Here is a 27146-nt window from a genome sequence, read left to right as displayed (position 1 = left end):
TATTGAAATGAGATCGGGAATGATTGTGGTGATAGGGCTATAATGGGAGATGGATACAAAATCTCTACCCCTTGTAGTGGAAGTATTGCCAATAGTTAGCTGCTGGGTGAGAAAGACAGTTCTTCATGAGTATATCTCCTTATGAAAGGACCATGTTCCAGTGGAAAATTTAAAAACATAAGGACAAGCACAAATTGATCCAAATGGTTTAGAAAAAGGAAATGAATTAGGGTGTTTAGGGAAGGGGGTGATTCTGGGAAGAGTTTGTGCACTGATGAATATTATCCAAAGAGGCTAACTAGTTTTTGGAAACTTTCAAAGAATTAATAAAAGTTGCCAATAAGTATATTTTAAAGTGTTCAATATTGCTATCAGAGGATTGGAATTTCAAAGTTTTGGGGGGTGGGGGGCTCATGTAAACCCAGTCAGAATGACTAAGATGAAGAATTCAATTGTACACAAATAGGGGTGAGGATCTAGGGGAAGGGGGAACACACAGGCACTGCTGGTGGGATTGCAAGCTGGCACAAGAACTAAGGAAATCAGTGTGGAGAACTGTCACAAAACTGCAGGGAAATCTCCATGACACAGCTGTACTACTCCTTGGCAAATGCCCAAGGACTCAGGTCGGCCCTCACAGTTACTTGCTCAACCATCTTCATTGCTTCTGAATATTCAACAGTTATAGAAAGGAAGGGACATAATGTCCTTCAACTGAAAAAAATGGATCATGAAAGTATGGGACTTATTTTTGACTGTGAGTGTAATGTAAAGCACAGCAGAGTTGATGGAGAAGTGGTTAGAGCAGATTGTCTTGTCTCTGTGTATCTAACCTCCTGCTCATCCTTGATATGACTGCTAAAATGGAACCAAGAGTTATTTTACAAAGGATTCACTGAAGATTCTGCTGCATGGCTCAGAAGAGTCCTGTCTAAGCCACATAGAAAGGCTCAAAGAAACATAAACACAGATTCTTTTTTCTGCAAGGAGTTTATTGGAGAAGGAAGAGCAATCAAGGCTAAGCACAAGGGTCTTGACAGATAGTGAGGTTCAAGAGAACATGGTAATCTTGACCCGGATTCTATGCTCAGCTGCAGCAGAATTTGTGCTGTTTATTTGGAACTTTGGTGCCAATTGTAGGTTTATTTTGGATTGCAATTGCACCTCAGGCACCTCCAGCACAGTGGGCACGACTGGCACCTCGGGCACTGTGGGCACAGCAAAGACCTTCTTCGGGCTGAGGACACAAACAAAACATCAGGTATTAAGTAAGGAGTCCAGCAGTGTGTGTTAGTAAACAATCTTATGAAGATGTACTGTACATAGTACAGAGTAGGTTTGTTGTACTCATGACATCACAGCCAGCACCATGGACATGAGATACTTAACACATACTAAATCACACTTGATCACATACAGGCCATAACACCCACACTACATTTCTTCACACTCTTTGTATTTTCTTGACCCAACACATTGTTACATACACTGGCCTTTGGCTCAGTAGTCAACTTTTTATAAGCAGAATAGATTTTTTTCCTTAACAAAACTATTTATCAGGTGTAAAACGACTTATTAGCATGTTCTATATCTTAAAGGTTTTCACAGGTAAAGTTTTTGATCAAAAACCTTAAAAGGAAGACAATCAAATACACTGCTTTAACTCTTACTGTTACTTCTATGGATAAGACAGGAAAGATCTTAGCAGATGAAGGGACAACTATATGAACCAGACTGCCCTTTACAGAATTCCAGGGCTCATCTCCAACTCTCCCTCAGGAGACACCAAGCCTCCTTCACACTGGGTACCAGCACTCACCTGCATCTTGAAGAGCACAGTCTTCTGGGCTTCCAAAGGAGTCAGACACAGCCTGGTCCTCTTCCCCTGGCTGCTCCTCAGTTTTAGTCCCTTCATCTGTGTTTTGGATAGTATCAGCCTGGACCTGGAAGACCAGCAGGGCAAGGGCAGAGAGGAGGACAAGTGTCTTCATGGCTGGGAGTCACCTGGAGGATTGGTGAGCAGGGGCCCAATGTGTGGAGAGTGACGATCCAGCCTGCATTTATAGGGCAGAGAGGGGTCCCCACTGAGAGAAGGCACTCATTGATGGGAACTGGGAGAGGCTGTTACACTCAAGTTCCCTTTGATGACCCTCTGTCCTCAAGGCTACCATCCTGATATTGTTCTGTGTGTTCAATGCCTCCCTACCCTCCCACTAATAATGATGAAGGGGCCTTGCTATCTTCTCCTGTTTCCCATCTGCTTGAATATTTACCTGTCAATGGTCGGGGAAGCAACAAGCTGGGCATTGCCTATTTTAATAAGGACATGAAGCAAAGGATCACTGTCTTTTCAACTTGGAGCCTGGACCAGACCTTGACCAGGCAGACTGGACAGTCAGTTCTTTGCATGATTCAGGGTATTATCAATCACCCTCATGAAGGAAGATTTTATGAATCTCCTCCTTTGGGGTCAAGAAAGTAAAATGGCCATTTATCTCCAGTGAACTGAGTTCAAGAGACAGTGTTTGTCAGAGGGAAGCTAGAGTGGGTTGTTCTGAAGAAGTCAGAGTGACAGAACATATATCATAAGAGTGTGCTCTGGGTGCCTCTTCACTCCTGAGAACCATGCAGTGAAGTGCCTTGATTCTTATATGAGAATTTATGGAACTTTTTTCTCTTAGTTAATGAGAGTAGAAAAAATAACTAAAACACATCAAATTTTTTCTCCTGCTTTAAATTATTTATGGTCATTTCTATCTCTGAGTCTATTAAAAAAAAAAAACAAACGTCCTCTTCCATTTGTTTGAATTTAGTGATTTTTGAAGTCTTCTAATACATAAGAAAATACTAGTGTCTATCATTATATGGCTATATGCATAAAATACTTATACAGATCCCACAGAGCTTAAAAGCAAAAGCAATCATGCACAGTCTACTTGTGACAATTGACTATGCTGCTGACTGTCATGAAGCCTCTGTGACAAATATCCTTGATTCCTCAATTTCTTAACAAGATGTTACTCACGGGTAATTACTTTATGCTCATTCTTCATCTCCAAGCATAACCAAGAGTTATCCAATAATTTTTGGAGTAGTCCTACAATTCACATTATTGACTCTGAGTCTTTCATTCATATCTAAGATGTGATACAAGCTGCTCATTCAGAGTACCAAGATTGAAGAGAAATTAAATTACCGCTCACTTTGAGAAATGGAATTTATATGCCATTTACCCATGGTGCTGTGAGGACTAGTCAAGAGTCTCAGGAATGCAAGTGTCAGACTCCTAAATCAAACTGTTTTAAACAAAATTCTGACTCCAGGTAGTAGCATTTGCAAAGATGATCACAGTTTCCAGATGCAGAGTAAAAGGAAGAAGATCAAATGATGCTGCTGCCCTGGTACACACTCTCACAAATGCATCTCTCATGTGATAAGGTCATATATTCTTCTGAAGCAATATCATTCAAACAGTGACATGATACTTCAAGAAGGAATATCAATGAGTCCACGTAATGAGAAATATAGTAAAAATCAAAGAGAAAGGCTATTCAAGAGAAAAAAATATGAAAACAACAAAAACAGCAACAAGCTATGCATAAAGACAGCCAGTAACTGAAATGAAATAAACGAGAACCAAGACAACTAACTAACAGGGAGAGACAGCACCACCTTGCCTGACAACCTGAGTTCAAGTCTCAGGAACCACATATTAGAAGCAGCAAACAGACTGCCAAGAGCTGTCCTCTGGCCTCCACGTGAGTTCTGTGGCACATGAGTTCTCCCTACACGTACAATAAGGGAATAAATATAAAACAAAGTTTACAAAAATGATAACCTTCACAAGGCAGACTTCCCTGTGTATAGTTAGAGAGAGCATGCTTTTGTCCAAAGAAATGACCCCTAGTTTAGCCTAATCCAAAAGAGTCTCAGAAAGTTCATCCTCTTGGCCTTGTACAAATATCGAGTGCCACAGACAGGCCCACTTCAGCCTCTCTCAATCTGTGGGAAATCAAGGTTCCAGAGAGGTGGGCATGGAATTGGCGAGAAAGGTGACAACTGGACACAGACACAAGGGAGTGCTGTATCTGGATGTAATTCTTCACAAAGAGAACACCACTCTTATATAATATAAAAAACAAAGGAGTAGGGTTGTCAGCAGTCAAAGTCCATTGAAGTATCTGACACAAACAGAGGAATGACTTCAAAGGACTGGCAGGAACCAGGAAATATTTACAGTAAAGATAAAACAGCCTGGCCAAGAGTCAACTAAACAGGTAAGAATTTCACACCCTAGTCACAATTTATGCTGTTCCTTTGAGCCTTGTGAAAGCTAGTACCAGGGGTTTCTGCTCTAGCAGACCTTATCATGAATAATGCAACACCACAACCCCCCTTTTCCTAAGCCTTGGTAAATTCTTGCATATGAGAGTAACTTGGCTGTTCTTTTAAGTATCTGTAGGGCATCTCCATTTGCCTAAGAATTTATCAACATTCTTCTAATATGCAATGTAGTCTGCTATACCTGGCTGTAATGAAGATTCTACCTATACTTTGCTAAGCCTGCCCTGAGATTTCTAACTCTTATCCAGTAAAATACTGTAAGAAAGCATGCAAGACCCTCCACAATACGGCATGGGCAAATCTTGGGCATTCTAGCTATGGGAATGTGAAGGTTCCAGGAGGCTACCTTTCTGTGAAACTCTTTGCCTCGGGACTGCTTTCAGGCTTTTTGGACTGTGATGACAGTCACTACTGGAGTGGATGTAGCAATTCAGGAACTTCCAGTTTCTATAAAAACTGAGAATTCCTCTGGGTTGTGATGCTCAGAAGACACGTCCCTATTGAAGTCACATCTTCTCTATCAACATGGTAATTTCAGCAAGTTCCACCACATGGGCAAGAGGCCATCACTTATAACTACAGAGGACCTCTAAAGAAATTGCAGTGAGAAACCTGTGATAGCATGAAAAAAATACCCTATAGAAGCCCAAGTTCTTTTGAAAATATCTCACTGATCACAGAAACTTCAAATGGACAACACATGCTTTACTGGCTCATAGCAGCCAACTCTGTGACAGGCCCACGTCACAGCTTCTGACTGAGACTCTAGCCCCTCTGTGGAAAGCACAGAGAAAAAGTGTGTCTATTGGGGATGGAATCAGAAATCCTATACTGACGTTATAATTAGAATTGCACTAGACTTCTCTCTAGATCCTCAACATGCATCTATAAACCAAGCAGGTTTGTCTCCATGGTTTGAGGACATTCCTCAGCCCAAGATGAAGCTCAGCCCCCTTCCCATCAACCACCCTTCATCATAGTCTTCTGGCCAGAAATATCTGCACATTACTCTTTCAGACTTTTACTATTTTTCTTCTTCCCATTATCATTAGATCTGGAATGTACTCCATCAGTTCTCAGCTCATCCCAGTCTCATTTATCCTTACTAGTCACGTCTTTTACCCTAACTTGGGAAACTGCTTATTTTGTGTGATGTCTCTTTAACCAGGAGATTAATGCCATAACATTTTTGTGGTATTTTATACTAGGATCTGCATTCCCTGTTAGTTTAACAAATATAAGCATTTGCTATTGTATAAAACATTTATATGCCATCAAACTTGACCACTTTGTATAAAAAGTAACAACACTAAATTTTCATTTATTGCAGAGCTAGGACAGCTTTGTGTTGTAACTTCATACAAACCATGATAACTTCAACCCTGTTGATAAGCCAGGCTGTATTCTCAACTCATGTAATATGTACAGCTTATTATATTAGCTAATAGTTACTAGTTGCTAAGATCTTTATTCCCTTCTTATAAGTGGTTTTCACAATAACCCAACAATGTAGCTGCTTTTATTGACCAATGTTTTTGGGGGTTTGTAATTGAACCTTGATGAAGATAATTGCATTACTCAGAGAGAATAAAGATTAGGCTACAGAGATGTGGCCTAATCTCTTGGGCTTTGCCAACACCTAATGTTCGACCTTAACTTATGTGTTTCAGAGTGATACCTCTGTCATTTATTGGGATAATTTGTTTTCATTTCTTAGGACTTGATTAGAGATCAAGGTGGAAATGCATCTGCTGACAGATGGTATCTCTACAACTTCTCTTTGGTCTCTATCTCTGTGAATTCCCTCCTCTGGGTTTTTTTTTTTTTTTTTAATTTTTATTACATATTTTCCTCAGTTACATTTCCAATACTATCCCAAAAGTCCCCCATAGCGCCCCCCACTTCCCTACCCACCCATTCCCATTCTTTTGGCCCTGGCATTCCCCTATATTGGGGCATATAAAGTTTGCAAGTCCAATGGGCCTCTCTTTCCATTGATGGCCGACTAGGCCATCTTTCGATACATATGCAGCTAGAGACAAGAGCTCCAGGGTTCTGGTTAGTACATCATGTTGTTCCAACAATAGGGTTGCAGATCCCTTTAGCTCCTTGGGTACTTACTCTAGCTTCTCCATTGGGAGCCCTGTGATACATCCAATAGCTGACTGTGAACATCCACTCCTGTGTTTGCTAGGCCCCGGCATCGTCTCACAAGAGACAGCTATATTTGGGTCCTTTCAGCAAAATCTTGCTAGTGTATGCAATGGTGTCAGCGTTTAGAAGCTGATTATGGGATGGATCCCTGGATACAGCAGTCTCTAAATGGTCCATCCTTTCATCACAGCTACGAACTTTGTCTCTGTAACTCCTTCCATGGGTGTTTTGTTCCCAATTCTAAGAAGGTGCACAGTGTCCACACTTTGGTCTTCATTCTTCTTGAGTTTCATGCGTTTATCAAATTGTATCTTATATCTTGGGTATCCTAAGTTTTGGGCTAATATCCACTTATCAGTGAATACATATTGTGTGAGTTCTTTTGTGATTGTGTTACTTCACTCAAGATGATGCCCTCCAGGTCCATCCATTTGGCTAGAAATTTCATAAATTCATTCTTTTTAATAGCTGAGTAGTACTCCATTGTGTAAATGTACCATAATTTCTGTATCCATTCCTCTGTTGAGGGACATCTGGGTTCTTTCCAGCTTCTGGCTATTATAAATAGGGCTGCTATGAACATAGTGGAGCATGTGTCCTTTTTACCGGTTGGGACATCTTCTGGATATATGCCCAGGAGAGGTATTGCTGGATCCTCCGGTAGTACTATGTCCAATTTTCTGAGGAGCCGCCAGACTGATTTCCAGAGTGGTTGTACAAGCTTGCAATCCCACCAACAATGGAGGAGTGTTCCTCTTTCTCCACATCCTCGCCAGCATCTGCTGTCACCTGAATTTTTGATCTTAGCCATTCTGACTGGTGTGAGGTGGAATCTCAGGGTTGTTTTGATTTGCATTTCCCTGATGATTAAGGATGTTGAACATTTTTTCAGGTGCTTCTCTGCCATTCCGTATTCCTCAGGTGAGAATTCTTTGTTCAGTTCTGAGCCCCATTTTTTAATGGGGTTATTTGACTTTCTGGAGTCCACCTTCTTGAGTTCTTTATATATATTGGATATTAGTCCCTTATCTGATTTAGGATAGGTGAAGATCCTTTCCCAATCTGTTGGTGGTTTTTTTGTCTTATTGATGGTGTCTTTAGCCTTGCAGAAGCTTTGTAGTTTCATGAGGTCCCACTTGTCAATTCTCGATCTTACAGCACAAGCCATTACTGTTCTATTCAGGAATTTTTCCCCTGTGCCCATATCTTCAAGGCTTTTCCCCACTTTCTCCTCTATAAGTTTCAGTGTCTCTGGTTTTATGTAAAGTTCCTTGATCCACTTAGACTTGACCTTAGTACAAGGAGATAGGAATGGATCGATTCGCATTCTTCTACATGTTAACAACCAGTTGTGCCAGCACCATTTGTTGAAAATGCTGTCTTTCTTCCACTGGATGTTTTTAGCTCCCTTGTCGAAGATCAAGTGACCATAGGTGTGTGGGTTCATTTCTGGGTCTTCAATTCTATTCCATTGGTCTATTTGTCTGTCACTATACCAGTACCATGCAGTTTTTATCACAATTGCTCTGTAGTAGAGCTTTAGGTCCAGCATGGTGATTCCACCAGAGGTTCTTTTATCCTTGAGAAGAGTTTTTGCTATCCTAGGTTTTTTGTTATTCCAGATGAATTTGCAGATTGCACTTTCTAATTCGTTGAAGAATTGATTTGGAATTTTGATGGGGATTGCATTGAATCTGTAGATTGCTTTTGGCAAGATAGCCATTTTTACAATGTTGATCCTGCCAATCCATGAGCATGGGAGATCTTTCCATCTTCTGAGATCTTCTATAATTTCTTTCTTCAGAGACTTGAAGTTTTTATTATACAGATCTTTCACTTCCTTAGTTAGAGTCACGCCAAGATATTTTATATTATTTGTGGCTATTGAGAAGGGTGTTGTTTCCCTAATTTCTTTCTCAGCCTGTTTATTCTTTGTGTAGAGAAAGGCCATTGATTTGTTTGAGTTAATTTTATATCCAGCTACTTCACCGAAGCTGTTTATCAGGCTTAGGAGTTCTCTGGTGGAATTTTTAGGGTCACTTATATATACTATCATATCATCTGCAAAAAGTGATATTTTAACTTCATCTTTTCCAATTTGTATCCCTTTGATCTCCTTTTGTTGTGGAATTGCTCTGGCTAGGACTTCAAGTACAATGTTGAATAGGTAGGGAGAAAGTGGACAGCCTTGTCTAGTCCCTGATTTTAGAGGGATTGCTTCAAGCTTCTCACCATTTACTTTGATGTTGGCTACTGGTTTGCTGTAGATTGCTTTTATCATGTTTAGGTATGGGCCTTGAATTCCTGATCTTTCCAAGACTTTTATCATGAATGGGTGTTGGATCTTGTCAAATGCTTTTTCCGCATCTAACGAGATGACCATGTGGTTTTTGTCTTTGAGTTTGTTTATATACTGGATTACGTTGATGGATTTCCGTATATTGAACCATCCCTGCATCCCTGGGATGAAACCTACTTGGTCAGGATGGATGATTGTTTTGATGTGTTCTTGGATTCGGTTAGCAAGAACTTTATTGAGGATTTTTGCATCAATATTCATAAGGGATATTGGTCTGAAGTTTTCTATCTTTGTTGGGTCTTTTTGTGGTTTAGGTATCAGAGTAATTGTGGCTTCAAAGAATGAGTTGGGTAGAGTACCTTCTGTTTCTATTTTGTGGAATAGTTTGTGAAGAACTGGGATTAGATCTTCTTTGAAGGTCTGATAGAACTCTGCACTAAACCCATCTGGTCCTGGGCTTTTTTTAGTTGGGAGACTATTAATGACTGCTTCTATTTCTTTGGGGGATATAGGGCTGTTTAGATCATTAACCTGATCTTGATTCAACTTTGGTACCTGGTATCTGTCTAGGAACTTCTCCATTTCATCCAGGTTCTCCAGTTTTGTTGAGTATAGCCTTTGGTAGAAGGATCTGATGGTGTTTTGGATGTCTTCAGGATCTGTTGTTATGTCTCCTTTTTCATTTCTGATTTTGTTAATTAGGATGCTTTCCCTGTGCCCTCTAGTGAGTCTGGCTAAGGGTTTATCTATCTTGTTGATTTTCTCAAAGAACCAGCTCCTTGATTGGTTGATTCTTTGAATAGTTTTTCTTGTTTCCACTTGGTTGATTTCACCCCTGAGTTTGATTATTTCCTGCCGTCTACTCCTCTTGGGTGAATTTGCTTCCTTTTGTTCTAGTGCTTTTAGGTGTGTTGTCAAGCTGCTAATGTGTGCTCTCTCTAGTTTCCTTTTGGAGGCACTCAGAGCTATGAGTTTTCCTCTTAGAAATGCTTTCATTGCGTCCCATAAGTTTGGGTATGTTGTGGCTTCATTTTCATTGAACTCTAAAAAGTCCTTAATTTCTTTCTTTATTCCTTCCTTGACCAAGGTATCATTGAGAAGAGTGTTGTTCAGTTTCCACGTGAAGGTTGGCTTTCTATTATTTATTTTGTTATTGAAGATCAGCCTTAGGCCATGGTGATCTGATAGGATGCATGGGACAATTTCAATATTTTTATATCTGTTGAGGCTTGCTTTGTGACCAATTATGTGGTCAATTTTGGAGAAGGTACCATGAGGTGCTGAGAAGAAGGTATATCCTTTTGTTTTAGGATAGAATGTTCTGTAGATATCTGCCAGATCCATTTGATTCATAATTTCTCTTAGTTTCACTGTGTCCCTGTTTAGTTTCTGTTTCCATGATCTGTCCATTGGTGAAAGTGGTGTGTTGAAGTCTCCCACTATTATTGTATGAGGTGCAATGTGTGCTTTGAGCTTTACTAAAGTTTCTTTAATGAATGTGGCTGCCTTTGTATTTGGAGCATAGATATTCAGGATTGATAGTTCCTCTTGGAGGATTTTACCTTTGATGAGTATGAAGTGTCCCTCCCTGTCTTTTTTAATGACTTTGGGTTGGAAGTCAATCTTATCAGATATTAGAATTGCTACTCCAGCTTGTTTCTTCATGCCATTTGCTTGGAAAATTGTTTTCCAGCCTTTCATTCTGAGGTAGTGTCTATCCTTTTCTCTGAGATGAGTTTCCTGTAAGCAGCAAAATGTTGGGTCTTGTTTGTGTAGCCAGTTTGTTAGTGTATGTCTTTTTATCGGGGAGTTGAGTCCATTGATATTAAGAGATATTAAGGAAAAGTAATTGTTGTTTCCTGTTATTTTTGTTGTTAAAGTTGGCATTTTGTTCTTGTGGCTGTCTTCTTTTAGGTTTGTTGAGGGATTACCTTCTTGTTGTTTCTAGGGCATGGTTCCTGTCCTTGTATTGGTTTTTTTCTGTTATTATCCTTTGAAGGGCTGGATTCGTGGAGAGATAATGTGTGAATTTGGTTTTGTCGTGGAATACTTTGGTTTCTCCATCTATGTTAATTGAGAGTTTGGCTGGGTATAGTAGCCTGGGCAGGAATTTGTGTTCTTTTAGTGTCTGTATAACATCCGTCCAGGATCTTCTGGCTTTCATAGTCTCTGGTGAAAAATCTGGTGTAATTCTGATAGGCTTGCCTTTATATGTTACTTGGCCTTTTTCTCTTACTGCTTTTAGTATTCTATCTTTATTTAGAGCATTTGTTGCTCTGATTATTATGTGTCGGGAGGTATTTCTTTTCTGGTCCAGTCAATTTGGAGTTCTGTAGGCTTCTTGTATGTTCATGGGCATCTCTTTCTTTAGATTTGGGAAGTTTTCTTCTATAATTTTGTTGAAGATGTTTGCTGGTCCTTTGAGTTGAAAATCTTCATTCTCATCCACTCCTATTATCCGTAGGTTTGGTCTTCTCATTGCGTCCTGTATTTCTTGGATGTTTTGAGTTAGGATCTTTTTGCATTTTACATTTTCCTTGATTGTTGTGCCGATGTTCTCTATGGAATCTTCTGCACCTGAGATTCTCTCTTCCATCTCTTGTATTCTGTTGCTGATGCTCGTATCTATGGTTCCAGATTTCTTTCCTAGGGTTTCTATCTCCAGTGTTGCCTCATTTTGGGTTTTCTTTATTGTGTCTACTTCCCTTTTTAGGTCTAGTATGGTTTTGTTCATTTCCATCATCTGTTTGGATGTGTTTTCCTGTTTTTCTGTAAGGACTTCTACCTGTTTGATTATGTTATCGTGTTTTTCTTTAAGGATTTGTAACTCTTTAGCAGTGTTCTCCTGCAATTCTTTAAGGGATTTTTGTGCTTTCTCTTTATTGTCTTCTGCCTGTTTAGCAGTGTTCTCCTGCATTTCTTTAAGTGTGTTATTAAAGTCCTTCTTGAAGTTCTCTATCATCATCAGGAGATATGCTTTTAAATCTGTGTCTAGCTTTTCCGGTGTGTTGGGGTGCCCTGGACTGGGCGAAGTGGGGGTGCTGGTTTCTGATGATGGTGAGTGGTCTTGGTTTCTGTTAGTAAGATTATTACGTTTACCTTTCGCCATCTGGTAATCTCTGGGGTTAGTTGTTATCGTTGTCACTGTTTAAAGATTGGAGCAGAAGCTGTGTTCCACTCACCAGCAGTCTCTAAATCCTGTGGCGGGGGTCGTGGGTAGCTGACGGTACCCCGGTGCTGGTCCAGCCGGAAGAGGCCTGTGGTCCTACACAGGCTGTTTTTCTGCTTCCCTAACTAATGCAGTCTCTGGTCCCGCGTGCAATTGGATTGGAGCAGAAGCTGTGTTCCACTCTCCAGAAGTCTTAAGATCCTGTGGTGGGTGTTGTGGGTAGCTGGTGAGTGTCAGCCGACCCTGCGCCCCAGCTGCCCCTGTGCTTTTCTGACCGGAAGAGGGTTGTGGCCCTATGTAGGCCGGATTTCTCTCTCCCCAACCAGAGCAGTCTCAGGTCCCGCGTGATTGGACTGGAACAGAAGCTGTGTTCCACTCACCAGCAGTCCCAAAATCCTGCGGCGGGGGTCGTGGGTAGCTGGTGGGTGTCAGGCAACCCTGCGCTCCCGCTACCCCGGCGCTGATCCGGCCGGATGAGGCCTGTGGCCCTACTCAGGCCGGTTTCTGCTTCCCTAACTAATGCAGTCTCAGGTCCCGCGCAATTGGATTGGAGCAGAAGCTGTGTTCCACTCACCAGCAGTCCCAAAATCCTGCGGCGGGGGTCGTGGGTAGCTGGCGGGTGTCAGGCAACCCTGTGCTCCCGCTACCCCGGCGCTGATCCGGCCGGATGAGGCCTGTGGCCCTACTCAGGCCGGTTTCTGCTTCCCTAACTAATGCAGTCTCAGGTCCCGCGCAATTGGATTGGAGCTGAAGCTGTGTTCCACTCACCAGCAGTCCTCCTCTGGGTTTTGATGAGAGACCACCAATAAATAACCTGTATCTCCTTGAAATATCTGAACAAAACCTTTCTTTGTATATTTTATTTTTTACCAGTTATCACAAATAATAACTCACATGTATGATCACTGCTAATAAAAATACGTTGATTATTAAGGGAAACTGAGAGTTCTATTGAGTGTTTACACACTGGCTTATGATGGAAAACAAGTGCAGAAGTGAACACCTCCCCTGTCTTAGAGTTTAGTAAGCAGTACAGGAGAGCATGAGAGGAAACAAGTTTTCAAGCTGTGACCCATCTAACCTAGTACCTCCTGAGGGTCAGCAGAGTACTAATGCCTGTGAGTAAGGAGGAGCATTAGCCCTCCCATGTGCACAAGTGTGTTATGTGTAAGATTTGAGGTTCCAGAGTCCACTACAGGTTAACGTCCATTCTTTTTAGGCCATGTTTGAATACATGATGATACTTGGAAAAGATTTAGTACAAGGAGAAATAGCAATGGACTACAAAGTGCTCCTTCCTTTTTCCAACATCACTTCAGTGTCTCTGGCCCTCTTGCTCCATCCACAACCCTATTTCTCAATGTCTACTTGGGAAGTCACATGTGATATCATCTGTTGGAAAATTAAAGATCCTTAACACCTTCCATGAGAAGGTGGAACTTACTCAGTTGTGGCAGTTGGTTGGTAAGAAAGGTAATTCTGTATCAAACACAGGATGTGGTAGGAATTTTCCTAATGCCACTAAAACACAAAAGCTTGAGTTTTACAGATTTAAATTGAAAGAAAGGATACACAGGAATATTATTGAAGAAAATTAAATACCAGGTTCTTTAAAACAGCAAACAAAACTAGACAAAGAAAATGGTTAAACTTTAAGGAGAATTTTAACATATGTAACAAAGAGATAATTTCCAGACATTTTGAACAGAACCTATAGATTAATTGAAGAAAATTTTAGGCTGGAGGCATGGCTTAGAGGCAAAAATCACTTGATGCTCTTGTAGCCTATCCATGTTCAGTTGTAACACCCACTTAGCAGCACATACCATAATGGACCTCCAGTTCCAGGGAATTTGCCTATCTACTGTGGTCTCCAAAGACAATAGACACATACATACATACATACATACATACATACATACATACATACAGGCAAATCACTTATAAAATGAAAATAAGTAAATCATTTTGTTTAAAAAGGTAAAAGAAGGGATAGTGATTGTTGCTTCCTGTTATTTTTGTTGTTAGAGGGAAAATTATGTGTGTGCGTCAATCTTGTTCTGAGTTTGTCGAAAGATGATTACTTCCTTGGTTTTTCTAGGGAACAGTTTCCTTCCTTGTGTTGCTGTTTTCCCTTTATTATCCTTTAAAGAGCTGAATTCCTGGGAAGGTATTGTGTGAATTTGGTTTTGTCATGGAATACTTTGGTTTCTCCATCTATGGTAATTGAGAGTTTTTCTGGATATAGAAGCCTGGGATGGCATTTGTATTCTCTTAGGGTCCATATAACATCTGTCCAGGATCTTCTGGCTTTCATAGTCTCTGGTGAGAAATCTTGTGTAATTCTAATAGGTCTGCCTATACATGTTACTTGACCTTTTTCCCTTACTGCTTTTAATATTCTACTTTTATTTAGTGCATTTGTTAATCTGATTATTTCTGTCAGGAGGAATTTCTTTTCTATTCCAGTCTATTTGGATTTCTGTAGGCTTCTTGTATGTTCATGGGCATCTCTTTCTGTAGGTATGGGAAGTTTTCTTTTATAATTTTGTTGGAGATATTTACTGGCCCTTTAAATTGAAAATATTCATTCTCCTTTATACCTATTATTCGTATGTTTGGTCTTCTCATTGTGTCCTGGATTTTCAGGATGTTTTGAGTTACGATCCTTTTGCATTTTGCATTTTTTTGATTGTTGTGTCCATGAATTCTATGGAATCTTCTGCACCTGAAATTATCTCTTCCATCTTTTTTATTCTGTTGCTGATGCTTGTATCTATGGTTCCTGATTTCTTTCCTAGGATTTCTATCTCCAGAATTGTCTCCCTTTGGGTTTTCTTTATTGTTCCTATTTTCCTTTTTAGATCTTGGATGGTTTTGTTCACTTCTATCACCTGTTTGGTAGTGTTTTCCTGTAATTCCTTAAGGGATTTTTGTGTTTCCTCTTTAAGTACTTCTACCTGTTTAGCAGTGTTTACTTTTATTAATGTTAATGTGAGTTATTAATGTCCTTCCTAAATCCTCTATCAGCATCATGAGGTATGATTGTAAATCTGAATCTTACTCTTCAGATATGTTGGGTATCTCAGACCCTTTGTGATGAAGTACTGGGTTCTGATGATGCCAATGCCGAATGGTCTTGGTTTCTGTAAGTAAGATTCCTACATTTGCCTTCTGCCATCCAGTAGTCTCTGGTGTTAGATGTTCTAGCTCTCTCTGGTTGGAACTTGTTCCTCCTGTTATTCTGTTAGCCTCTGTCAGCACTCCTGAGAGTCCAACTCTCTCTGAGTCCCAGAATCAGAACTCTTTCTGGAGGCCAACTCTCCTCTGGCAGGGAAGATGCAAAAAGGTATGGGTCTCAGCTCTGCCTCCTGGTTGAGGATGATGGCCTGAAGGGACCCAGTCCAAGAAGTTCTGTTGCTTCTGTAGCCCACATGCTCTCCTGCATGGACTGGTCTCTGAGAGACCCAGGATACAAGATAGCAATCTTGCCTGAGTCCCAGAGTCAGAACCAAATTGATCCATTCTTATCTCCCTTTGCAAAACTCATGTCTAAGTGGATCAAGAACCTCCACATAAAACCAGATACACTGTGGATCTAATAGAAGAGATATTGGGGGGAAAACCTCGAATACATGGGCACAGGTCAAAATTTCCTGAACAGAACATCAATGGCTCACACTCTAAGATTAAGAATAGATAAATTGGACCTCACAAAACTGCAACCCTTCTGTAAGGCAAAGAACACTGTCAATATGACAAAATGGCAATTCACAGATTGGGAAAATATTTTTATACATCCTATATATGACAGAGGGGTTATATATAATATATACAAAGAACTCAAGGTGTTAGAATGCAGAAAACCAAATAACCCTATCAACAATAAGTAGAGAACAGTGCTGAACTTAGAATTTTCAACTGAGGAAACTCAAATGGTCAAGAAGCTCCTAACGAAATGTTCAACAACCTTAGTCATCAAGGAAATACAAATCAAAATTATCCAGATTCTACTGTACACCAGTCAGAATAGCTACAATCAAAAATCATGTGGCAGCAGATGCTGGCATGTATGTGGAGAAAGAGGAACACTCTTCCATTGCTGGTGGGATTGCAAGCTGGTACAACCACTTTGGAAATCAGCTTGGCAGTTCCTCAGAAAATTTGACATAGTATTACATTGGGAAACAACTATATCACTCTTGAGCAAAAATCAACCAGAAGTTGTTCAAACATGTAGTAATGACACATGCTCCACTATACTCATAGTAGCTATATTTATAATAGCTAATATAATAACACAGATTTCCCTCAACAGAGGAATGGATACAGAAAATGTGGTACATTTACACAAAGGACTGCTAATCAACTATTAAAAAATAATGACTTCACGTAATTCAAAGGCAAATGGAAGTATCTAGAAAATATCCTCAATGAGGTAACTCTGACTCAAATAACACACATGGTATGTATTCACTGATAACAGGATATTAGGCAAAGTACATGGAATTCTCACAATACAACTCAGAGAACACATGAAGCTCAAAAGGAAGGAAGACCAAAGTGTGGATGCTTCAGTCCTTCTTAGAAGGGAGAACAGCATAATCAAGGAAATACAGGGACAAAGAGTGCAACAGAGACTGAAGGAAAGGCCATCCAGAGACTGCCCTACATGAGGATTCATCTCACAGGCATACAACAAAACCAGACATTATTGCTGATGCCAAGAAGTGCTTCCTGTTAAGAGCCCTGTGCTGTTGTCTCCTAAGAGGGTCTACAAGATCAGTGCAGATGGGGATGCTTGCAGCCAACCATCAGACTGAGCACAGGGTCTCCAAAGGAGGAGTTAGGGAAAGGACTGAAGGAGACTAACGGTCTGGCATCAATGGGAGGGAAGGCCCTTTGTCGAAAGCTTGATGCCCCAGTGTAGAGGAATGCCAGGGGAGTGAGGAAGCAGTGGGTGAGTAGGTGTGGAGCATCCTCATATAAGCAGAGTAAGGGGGATGGGATAGGGTGTTGAAGAGGGGAAACTGGGAAAGGGGATAACAACTGAAATGTGAACAAGGAAAATATACAATTAAAAAAGTTAAATTAAATTAATAAAATTGCTCAACATTAAATTTGTAAAATACTAATCTTGTAAAAGCTACTAATTTGTGACAACTTATATACGTAAATTACAAACAAATCTATAAACAAGTATTATTATTAAGAAACTACTCTAAGTTGAGTTTCCTGGTCCAAAAGAAGGAAACCAGGGAAGTCACCAAGTGGAGCAAAGACACAGGGGAAGGGCCAGAGAAAGAGAGAAAGCCTGCATGCAGAGAGAGAAGAGGAGAGAGGAGAGAACATGTCTAGATTACATAAGGGAAAGTCTCTGGGGTAGGGCAGCCCTAGAGACTCAGTGTCAACTTGTACCTCATCAGGAATTAATGATTATTTTCCAACCTTCTAGAGTTCTGAGAGCAACCAGAGCCTAAGACAATACAAGGAATTCCAGAAATGCAAGACACCAGATGTTCTCTCACACTTTAGGGAACTCCAGAAGAGAGCACTGTGGTCCTTTACAATTAAAGGGCTCTTCCCTTTTAGCTGGGTCTCAGTTGCAAATCCAACCATGGCAACTGAGTACAGCTGCATCATGAAATAAAACTTCAATTAATTACAATTTAAGTTGAGTCTATGGTCTTTCATTGTTTTCTGAGCCCATATCACTGGGACCTATGGTTATTTTTATAAAGGTTTTGTAATGATAAGTTTCTTATTTTCAAATCCAAGAGTCTTCATAAAGGCATATACCAAATGTTACTTGAAAACTGCCTTGAGCCTGGACAGATCAGGCCATGCCAGAACAGTTCACATGAAAGAGGTCCTTTCTTAAAAAGGGGAAGGAAGTGAAGAAGAAAAAGAGAAAGATGGGGAAGAGTCTCTGCCTTTTATCCAGGACTTGAAGGAGGTGTCCCAGGTAATAATCTGCACAGGTGATGGGGTTGAGGCATGCAGAGTGAGTGTGCAGTGTTTGCCATGGCAACAGAGCATGAGGATCCTTGTCAACTAGGTATAACATCATCACTGGATTCATGGATTGGTGTAAACAGCTTTTGATGCTATCACCAAATATTAATGAAGTACATATAGTAAGGATTTTCTAGAGGGCACTGAATTGGAAACATAAGGGTTCTTTAAACATAGTTTTGTTGGATGGTGTTTGCTGGGGCAAACATGTGAGGGAACATTGAGCTGAAGTGGACACAGGTAAAATACTAAGATAGATTTGTGAAGGAATATTTTCCTGAAGCAGACACAGGAGAAAGGATGTTCTGCTAAACCAAGCATGTGAAAGGACACGTGATGAATGATTCTTTGCTAACAACACAAATGTATTAATCCATAATACATGGTGTAGTTGACCTACATTTGCTGAGACTCCATAGAGAGAAAAGCACCAAAAATCTTCTGGTTGTGTGCTCTGACTTTTTTTTTGTAGCTTCTGTGGACTGGGGCAAATTCGAATAGTGATATCAGCTGAGACAGGTGCTGCAGCTTATGGAAGACACATGCTCAGGCAATACCCATGGAGGACACTTTGTGATTGGAGGGTGTAAATAGGACTCAATGAACAGTGATGAAGTCTGAGGTAGGCTTGCTGGTAGAGCTAGCTGTGCAACTTTTGTTGGTCTGGAGTCATCACTAATCTTCTCCCTGAGAGAGGCACAGCTGAGAACTTCTCCAGGCATTCCTGCTGGCCCCTCCTGCTGACTCTTGCTGAGAATAATAAGGCCTGGCTGTCTCTGCTAGGTAATGTCATTGCTGCAGATTCCTCCTTGCTATCCTGACTATCAAACCCGGACTGCTTTTATATCTGTGAAGTGTTTGCAAGTGGATTGATCTGCAGCTGTGAACCTGTGAACTGAATTGCCTCTTTCCAGACAACACAGATGGAAGTTGCTCCAAACTACCATTGCTGAATAAGCCCACTGCCCTCTCCCCCCCATCCTTTCTTTTCCAGTACATCTGGTGTGTGTTGGGATAAAAGAGAGGTTAAATCATTTAAGAAACGTCATTAAAAATAAGAGTTGAAAAAAATAGAAGTTACAGGGTATCTTGAGAAGAAAACAAACTGAAAAAGAAAAGAGTATTAAATATTCCCATATAGTAAGAAAGCAGATTAGGAGTTTCCTGTTGTCTACTTCCTTTACAAAACATAGAGATGAACTTCATCCTCTAAAATAAGTCATTAAGTCACTGTCTTCTGGTGGATCCCTTTTTATGATGAAATGTTCCAGTGGTGGACCTAGAGACACAGAGGACATTAGGCACTAAAATCAGGCTTACTATTCAATAGCAGAGAATCTGAGAGAAGTCCCATGCTGAAAATAATGGGTTTGCTGTGCTGGCTACATCAGAGCATGCAGGTTGAACAAATTAACTGGTAGGAAGTAAGATACATAAGACCTATCGTTCCTGTACATCTCCAGGATGTGAGAATTTTTCTTACTGCTTTTCTTGTTGGTGTTCCTGGAACTCACAACCCCTGCCCATATGCTGATACACACTCATAAAATTCTCCACTGTCTACAATTTCTTCTAATTATTAGAATAAAATAGACTCTCTGGTTAAAGTTAAATATTTAAATATAATATTAACTACTCACAGTTTGGTCTCCTCTAACTTATAGTCAGTACATTTTAAGAATATCTGGAAATCAAGTTCATGGAAGAAGGAAATCTGCTATACATATTTGGTTCTCATCCTTGACAAGAGATGGGGAAAGTGAGAGGGAGTTGAGTAGGCAAAGAGAAAGAGAGAAGAAAGGGACAGAGAGAAAGAGAGTGAGCACAAACTATTTGGATTATATAGGGAAGAGCCTCTGGGGAAAAGGCAGCTCAACCCAGGAAGGAAGGTTCAAGGTTGGGGGCAGGTTATGCCAGGGAGGGACTGAGGAATGCTGGGAGAATCTGAAGGCAAGTTTAACTTTGGTATATAAAATATGCACCAAGTCATTTGTCCCAGGGTCTGAAACCAAATACAGACATATTTATATTCAAATGTGTGTGTGTGTGTGTGTGTGAGTGAGTGTGTTTCTAGAATGGTTTAATGTATCTAGTCCCTTATCTCTAGCTATCTAACTTCAATTGTATGCGGCCATTCACCTGTTCTTTGATCATGTTATGGTTCCCTACCCAAGATATTCCTGGTCTAGAGATGCCTCAGATTTTTCTCCGACAGCCGCATCCTGAGGCCCTGAGGACTACCAGGAAAATAACAGAGAAGCAGGTGAACTTCTGCAGGATGAGGGAGCATGAGCTAAGTGTGTGCAGAGTGAAGGCTAACTGGATGCAGAGGCCTCTTATGATCCTGTCAGGGAAAGGCTTTTGTTAAGCAGTTTCCCTAGAAACTGAGTTTTAATAGAAACTTAGAGAGTTTTCATCTTATTCAAAGTCATCAAGTTGAGGTTGTTCAATGGCTGCTGGGTAGTTCCTTGGCCTCAACTACTAACCTGCATTCTCTATCAATTGTTTTGCATTTCAAAGAACTGTCTCTTCTCAGTTTGGGTAATATTTGTGCTCTGTGCCAAGAAGCCAACAGGTGACTGATCACCTAATGTGAGTCTATGCTTGACATATCCCTGCATTTGAGAATGAGTGAGAATTCTTACTTTTTTATCTATAAAGAGTTGAAGTGAAGCTAGTTATCAGGCATTGTAAGTCATAATTTGCATATATGACCATTACTTTGTAAATGGACTTGGTCTGTCCAGGAAATGGTGGATGGGTTTCTATTGACTTCCACTCTACTCTATGGCACAAAACTGGACAGGAACAATTGGTTCATCGAGGATTCTGGGATGCAGACAGTTGTAGGAAGGAATAAACTATTAAAACTAAGGCCCATCTTGTGGTTCAGTACTGTACATGAGGTGGAATAACAAAAGTTTGTGTCCATAGGCCATGACCTCTGATCCTACAAATAAGCAACAAGCTTGCTGGAGTCCAATTTTCTATTTCCCCCACCCTCAGCCTCTGCTACTTACAGGACAGTTTGAGCAAGATGTTCACTTGAAGGAGAAAGAAAAGGCCTTAATGACAAAGAAGTTGTGTGCTAAAAATGTCAAATTTGTATTAGACATTATGGTGGAATAATCTCGATTATCAAAAATAACACTTAAAAATTACATACATGTGTGTCTCTCTAGGCATCCTAATTAAAAGGAAATAAGTAGGAAATACCTGTAGTAACAACAGAAATAGATGTTTGTCCATTTGTTGAATTATGAGTAGAATGAGAGACAAGGAGAAAAGAAATATTTGTGAGAGATGTCAAGGAGAAAAATTGTGGATGCAGGTACAAGGTTGAGTGGGATTCCAGAACTGATGGCTGCTGCTGCTTCTACAGGGCTTCTGGGCCTCTCTTTAGGGGTTATCTGCAAATTCTATCCTTTTGGTCTCATAGCCTTTCCTCTGGATATCTCTCTTAATTCCTTCCTTTGGGCTAATAGCAGCTCCTTAATGTATATCTGCAAACTCCCTCTTCTAGGGTTTGATGTGAAGTCAGTGTAACCTGGCATTTGTGTACACTCTAGAAATAGGTAAATAGATAAAATAATAAAGTAATACTTATTATAATCACCAGAAATCCAAATGTCCTGTGAAAGTTGAGCACAGAAAACTCTTTTTAAGAAATGTTGATGTAAATAACTCAAAGGTATTTTTTGGAGATATCTTTCTATTTCCTATTACCTTGTTTGGGCAATTCATGGGAGGGTGGTTGAGACAGGGTTCCTCTTTGCACCTCTGGCTGTCGTGGAACTCATTTTGTACAGCAAGCAAGCTGGTCTCAAACTTACAGAGATTGCAGGCCTCCACTTCTCAACTGCAGAGATGAAAAGAGTGTGCCACCATCAGACTTGGAATATTTTCTTTAACTTTACTATTCTTTTGGTTGTTTTATTTTGCCTTTCATTGTACAATAGCCACTTCAGGCACAGGGAAGCATTTTGGACACACCATGCATTTTGAGCACAATGGGCACTTCTGGCACCATGGAAATCTTCTTCAGGCTGAGGATACAAACAAAGCATCAGGCATTAAGTAAGGATACCAGCAGTGTGTGGTAGTAAACAATCCTTTGAAGATGTACTGTACATAGTACAGAGTAGGTTTGTTGTACTAGTGACATCACAGCCAGCACCATGGACATGAGACATTTAACAACTGTTGATCGTGTACAGGACATGACACCCACACCAAATTTTTTCACACTCTTTGCATTTCCCTGACAGAACACATACATACACTGACATTTGGTTCCTAAGTCAATTTTTTTTAAGCAAAACAAAATCTTCTTCTTTAAAAAAAGTATTAATCAGTTATAAAATGTTTTATCAATATGTTCTATATTTTGAAGGTTTCTCACAGATAAATGTTTAGATCAAAAGTTGACTCTCACTGTTAGTTCTATGAATAAGACAGGAAAGCTCTTAGAGGTCAAGGGACAACTGCCTGAACCAGACTGTTCTTGACATGATTCCATGCTCATCTTCAGCCATCTCTCAGAGGACTCTAAGCCACCATCCCACAGGGCTTCAGCACTCACCTGCATCTTGAAGAGTAGAGCCTTCTGGACCTCCAAAGGAGACAGACAAAGCCTGGTCTTCTTAATCTGGCTCAGTTTTAGTTTCTTCATCTATCTTTTGGGTAATAGCCTGAATCTGGAAGTCCAGCAGGATGAGGGCAGAGAGAAGAACAAGTGTCTTTATGTCTGGGAGTCACCTGGAGGATTAGTGAGCAGGAGCCCAGTGTGTGGAGAGAAACCAGACTGCATTTGTGGGCAGAGACAGGCCCCACACTGAGAGAAGGCACTCATTCATGGAAACTGGGAGAGGCTGTTACCCTCATGTTCCCTTTGATGTTCCTCTGTCCTCAATGCTACCATCCTGATGTTGCTTTGTGTGTTCAGTGCCTCCCTCCCCTCCCACTAATAATGATGAAGGGGACTTGCTATCTTCCCCTGTTTCCCATCTGCTTGAGTATTTACCTCTCAGTGGTGGGGGAAGGAAAGAGCTGGGCACTGCCTAATTTAAAAAATACATGAATCAAAGGATTATTGGCTTTTGTACTTGGAGCCTGGATCAGACCTTGACCAGGTGGACTGGACAGTCAGTATTTTACATGATTTGGGGTATTATCAATCACCCTCATGAAGGAAGATTTTGTGAATCTTCTCCTTTGGGACCAAGAAACTAAAATGGCCTCATGTCACCAGTGTATTGAGTTCAAGACACAGAGTTTGTCAGAGGGAAGCTAGAGTGGGTTGTTCTGAAGAAGTCACAGTGACAGAACATATATCATAAGAATGTGCTCTGGGTGCCTCTTCACTCCTGGGAACCATCCAGTGACATGCCTTGGTTCCTATATGAGATCTTATAGGAACTTTTTTTCTTTTGGAAAAGGAGATCAGGAAAAAAAAATTTCAAAATTTTCTCCTGCCTTAAATTATTTGAAATCATTGCTATCTATGAATCTATTTTTAAATACCAAAGTCCTCTTCCAATTGTTTGAATTTAGTTATTTTTTCTTCTAATACAGAGGAAAATCCTAGTGTCTATCATTTTATGGATATATGCATAAAACACTTATAGAGATCCCACAGAGCTTAAAAGCAACAGTAAATTTTGCTTTTCTTTTGCAACTATCATGCACACCCTACTTGTGACAGTTGACCAGGCTGCTGACTTTCAGATAGCCTATATGACAAATATCCTTGTTTGGTTGGTTTTTTTTTTTTTTACAAGATATTACTCACTGGTGATTCCCTTATGCTCATTCTGCATCAGAAAGCCTAACCAAGACTTGTCCAGCCATTGTTGGAATAGTCCTAAGTTTATTTGATTGACTCTGAGCCTTTTGGTTATATATAAGGTGATTCAAGCTGCTCATTCAGAGCACAAAGAAAGAAAAGAAATTAAATTACTGCTCATCTTGAGACCTGAAATTTACATGCCATTTACTCATGGTGCTGTGAGTATTAGTCAAGAGTCTCAGGAATGCAAGTGTCAGACTCCTAAATCAAACTGTTTTAAACACAACCCTGACACCAGGGAGTAGCAAATGCAAAGATGAGCACAATTTTCAGATGCAAAGTAAAAGGAAGAAGCTCAAATGCTGCTGCTGCCCTGGTCCACACTCTTCTCTTATTGTAGCCCTAGTTTAGATGGATGCACTCACAGAGGCATCTCTCATGTGATAAAGTCATATATTCTTCTGAAGCAATCTCATTCAGACAGAGACATGATACTTCAAGAAGGAAAATCAATGAATCCATGTAATGAGAAATAAAGTAAAAATCAAAGAGAAAGGCTGTTCCAGAGATAAAATATCAAAACAAAAACAAGAGCCTCAAACTGTGCACAACTAAAGCCAATAACTAAAATGAAACAAACAAGAGACAGGAGAGTGTAGTGGGTGAGAGGCTACAACTATGCCTGGAAACCAGAGTTTAACTCTCAGGCTCTCCCGAGTGAAAGGAGCAAATGGACTGCCACTTGCTGTCCTCTGACCTCCACATGAGTTCTGTGGCACATGAGTTCTTTCTGCACATACAATAAGGGAATAAATTTAAAACAAATTTTACAAAAATGATAACTGTCACAAGACAGACTTCACAGGAATTAGTTATAGAAAGCATAGTTTTGTCCAAAGAAATGTCCCATAGATTAGCCTAATCCCAAAGAGTCTCAAGCAGTTCATTTTTCTTGACCTTGGACAAACATTGAGGAACTACCAGTTTATATAACAACTGCGAGCTGCTGTAGGTTGTGATGCTCAGAAGACATGTCCCTATAGAAACCACATCTTCGCCATAAACATGGTATTTTCCACAAGTTCCACCCCATGGGTCAGAGAACATCACTACAGAGGACCTCTGAAGAAATTGCAGTGATCATCCTGTGATATCATGACAAAAAATACCCTATAGAAGCCCAAGTTCTTTTGAAAATATCCCACTGATCACAGAAACTTCAAATGTAAAACACATGCTTACTGTCTCATAGCAGCCAACTCTGTGACATGCCCACATCCCAGTTTCTGATTGGGACTCTGCACCCTGTGTGGATAGCATGGAAACACAGACAAAAAGTGTGTACACTTTTTCATAATTAGAATTGCACTATACTTCATTAATCGCTAAATGTGCATCTTTAAAAGAAAGGATGCATTTCTCCATGATCTGAGTACATTGCTCAGCCCAATATGAAACTCATCCCATTTCCCTTCAACCACTCTTCATCATAGTCTTCTGTTCATAAATACCTGCACACTACTCTGTCAGACTTTTACTATTTTTCTTCTTCTCATCATCATTAATATCTGGAATATACTACATCAGTTCTCAGTTCATCCCAGTCTCATATATACTTACCCTTAGCATCCTTTACCCTAATTTCTAAACCTGCTTATTTTGTGTGAGGTCTCTTTAACAAGCAGATGGAAGCCATAAAGTTCTTGAGGTGTTTGAAACTAGAAGATACATTCCCCATTAGTTTAATAAATAGAAACATTCCATATTGAATACAACATTTAAATGCTATGGATTTTGAAAACTTCTTACTTAAAGTAAGAATACTAAACTTTTATTTATTATAGAGATTAAACAGCTTTGTGTTGTAACTTTATATAAACACTGATAATTTGAAACTTATGATAAGCCAGGCAGCATTCTCAAGGTATATAATACGTACAGTGTATTTTTATTGACTGATACTTACTAAATTGCTAAGATCTTTTTTTCTCTTTGGATAATAGGTTTTCACAATAACAAAATAATATAGCCAGGTTCATTGACCAATGTTTTGTGGGTTTGTAAAGGAACTTTAAAGAGGTTAATTGCCATACTCAGAAGACACTAAAGATTAGACAACAGGGCTGAGGCCAAATCTCTTGTACTTTACCACTATCCCATATTCCACCTTAACTCCTGTGTTTCAGAGTGATGCCTTCTGTCATTTATTGGGATTATTTATGTTACCTGCTTAGAACTTGATAGGAGCCCCAGGTTGAAAGACATCTCTTGATAGATGGTCTCTCTACTGCTTCTCTTTGGTCTCTGCCTCTGCTAATTATCTCCTTTGAGATATGATGTGAGATCATCAATAAATAACCCCTATTCTCTAGAAATATTCGAAGAAATGGTGTTTTTTGGCCAGTTATCACAAGTAATAACTCACATATGTGATCCCTGCTACAGAAATAGAGTAGATTATTAAGAGTAACTTCGAGATCTGTTGAGTTTTTGCACTCTAGCTTTTTATGGAAAACACGTACAGAAATGAACACCCCACCTGTCTGAGATTCCAGGATGCACTGCAGGAAAGCATAAGAAGAAGCAAATTCTCAAGCTGTGACCCGTCTTACTCAACACCTCCTGAGTGGCAGCCGAGTCCTAATGGCTGTGAGGAAGGAAGAAGGCTAGCCGTCCCATGTGCACAAGTGTGTAATGTGCAAGATCTGAGGTTTCAGAGTTCACTGAAGGGTAATTTCCATTCTTTGGAGAACTTATTTGAACACATGATGATGCCTGGACATGATTTACTACAAGGAGAAATAGCAATGGACTACAAAGAGCTCCTTCATTTTTCTATCATCACTTCAGTGTCTCTGGCACAACTGCTTCTTCCACAGCCCTATTTTCCAACGTCTGTTTAGCATTCACATGTGATATTGAAAGTATAATGTAAAAACAAAATTCTAGGCCTTTAGGCCCAGGCTTGGGAATGTGACCTCTGTGACTTAATGCTCCAAGGTATGCTAATCAGATAGCGGCATTCCTCCACCCACCAGCTTCCTGGGTTCAAAGAGTGTTCATTCAAAGAAAGTCACCCTGACCAATACCGGAACCTGCTATGCAAATGTGCTATTGTTAGGGGCTCTTAGAAACTGAGAGTTAACCGGAACAGGTATTTGTGACTCTTGTGACTTTGCACTTCCTTGTGACTCTTAACTGGTATCTTTGGTATTTTTCCAACAACGCCCTCCCCACTTCCTTGAGTTGTGGTTTCTTCCTTTAAATACCCCCTTATACAGCTACTCGGGTCGCCACCGTCCTCTACCCCTGCATGGTGTATGACCGTGGGCCCGAGAGTACCCTTGAATAAAAATCCTCTTGCAAGTTGCAGCAAG

General features: G+C 40.2%; 1 protein-coding gene across 2 annotated transcripts; it reads right to left on the bottom strand.

Annotated features, from left to right (window-relative positions):
- Positions 1 to 1008: 1008 nt before the first annotated feature.
- Positions 1009 to 21833, bottom strand: LOC110300373 (alpha-defensin 31-like). Of its 2 annotated transcripts, XM_085844346.1 has the most exons (3): positions 21708 to 21833; positions 1820 to 1943; positions 1009 to 1237 (listed from the first exon to the last, which is right to left on the bottom strand). In XM_085844346.1, the coding sequence occupies exons 1-3, from the start codon at positions 21723 to 21725 to the stop codon at positions 1143 to 1145; spliced, it is 237 nt and encodes a 78-aa protein (XP_085700472.1). In that variant the 5' UTR covers positions 21726 to 21833; the 3' UTR covers positions 1009 to 1142. The 2 variants fall into 2 exon arrangements, with proteins under 2 accessions (XP_085700472.1, XP_021026199.1); XM_021170540.1 differs by lacking the exon at positions 21708 to 21833 and having other exon boundaries at positions 1820 to 1991.
- Positions 21834 to 27146: the final 5313 nt, after the last annotated feature.

The sequence above is a fragment of the Mus caroli genome, unplaced genomic scaffold (genome assembly GCF_978045245.1).
Source record: "Mus caroli unplaced genomic scaffold, Mus_caroli_1 scaffold_10, whole genome shotgun sequence".
Lineage (NCBI taxonomy): Eukaryota > Metazoa > Chordata > Mammalia > Rodentia > Muridae > Mus > Mus caroli.
This window is presented reverse-complemented; position numbering and strand designations above follow the sequence as displayed.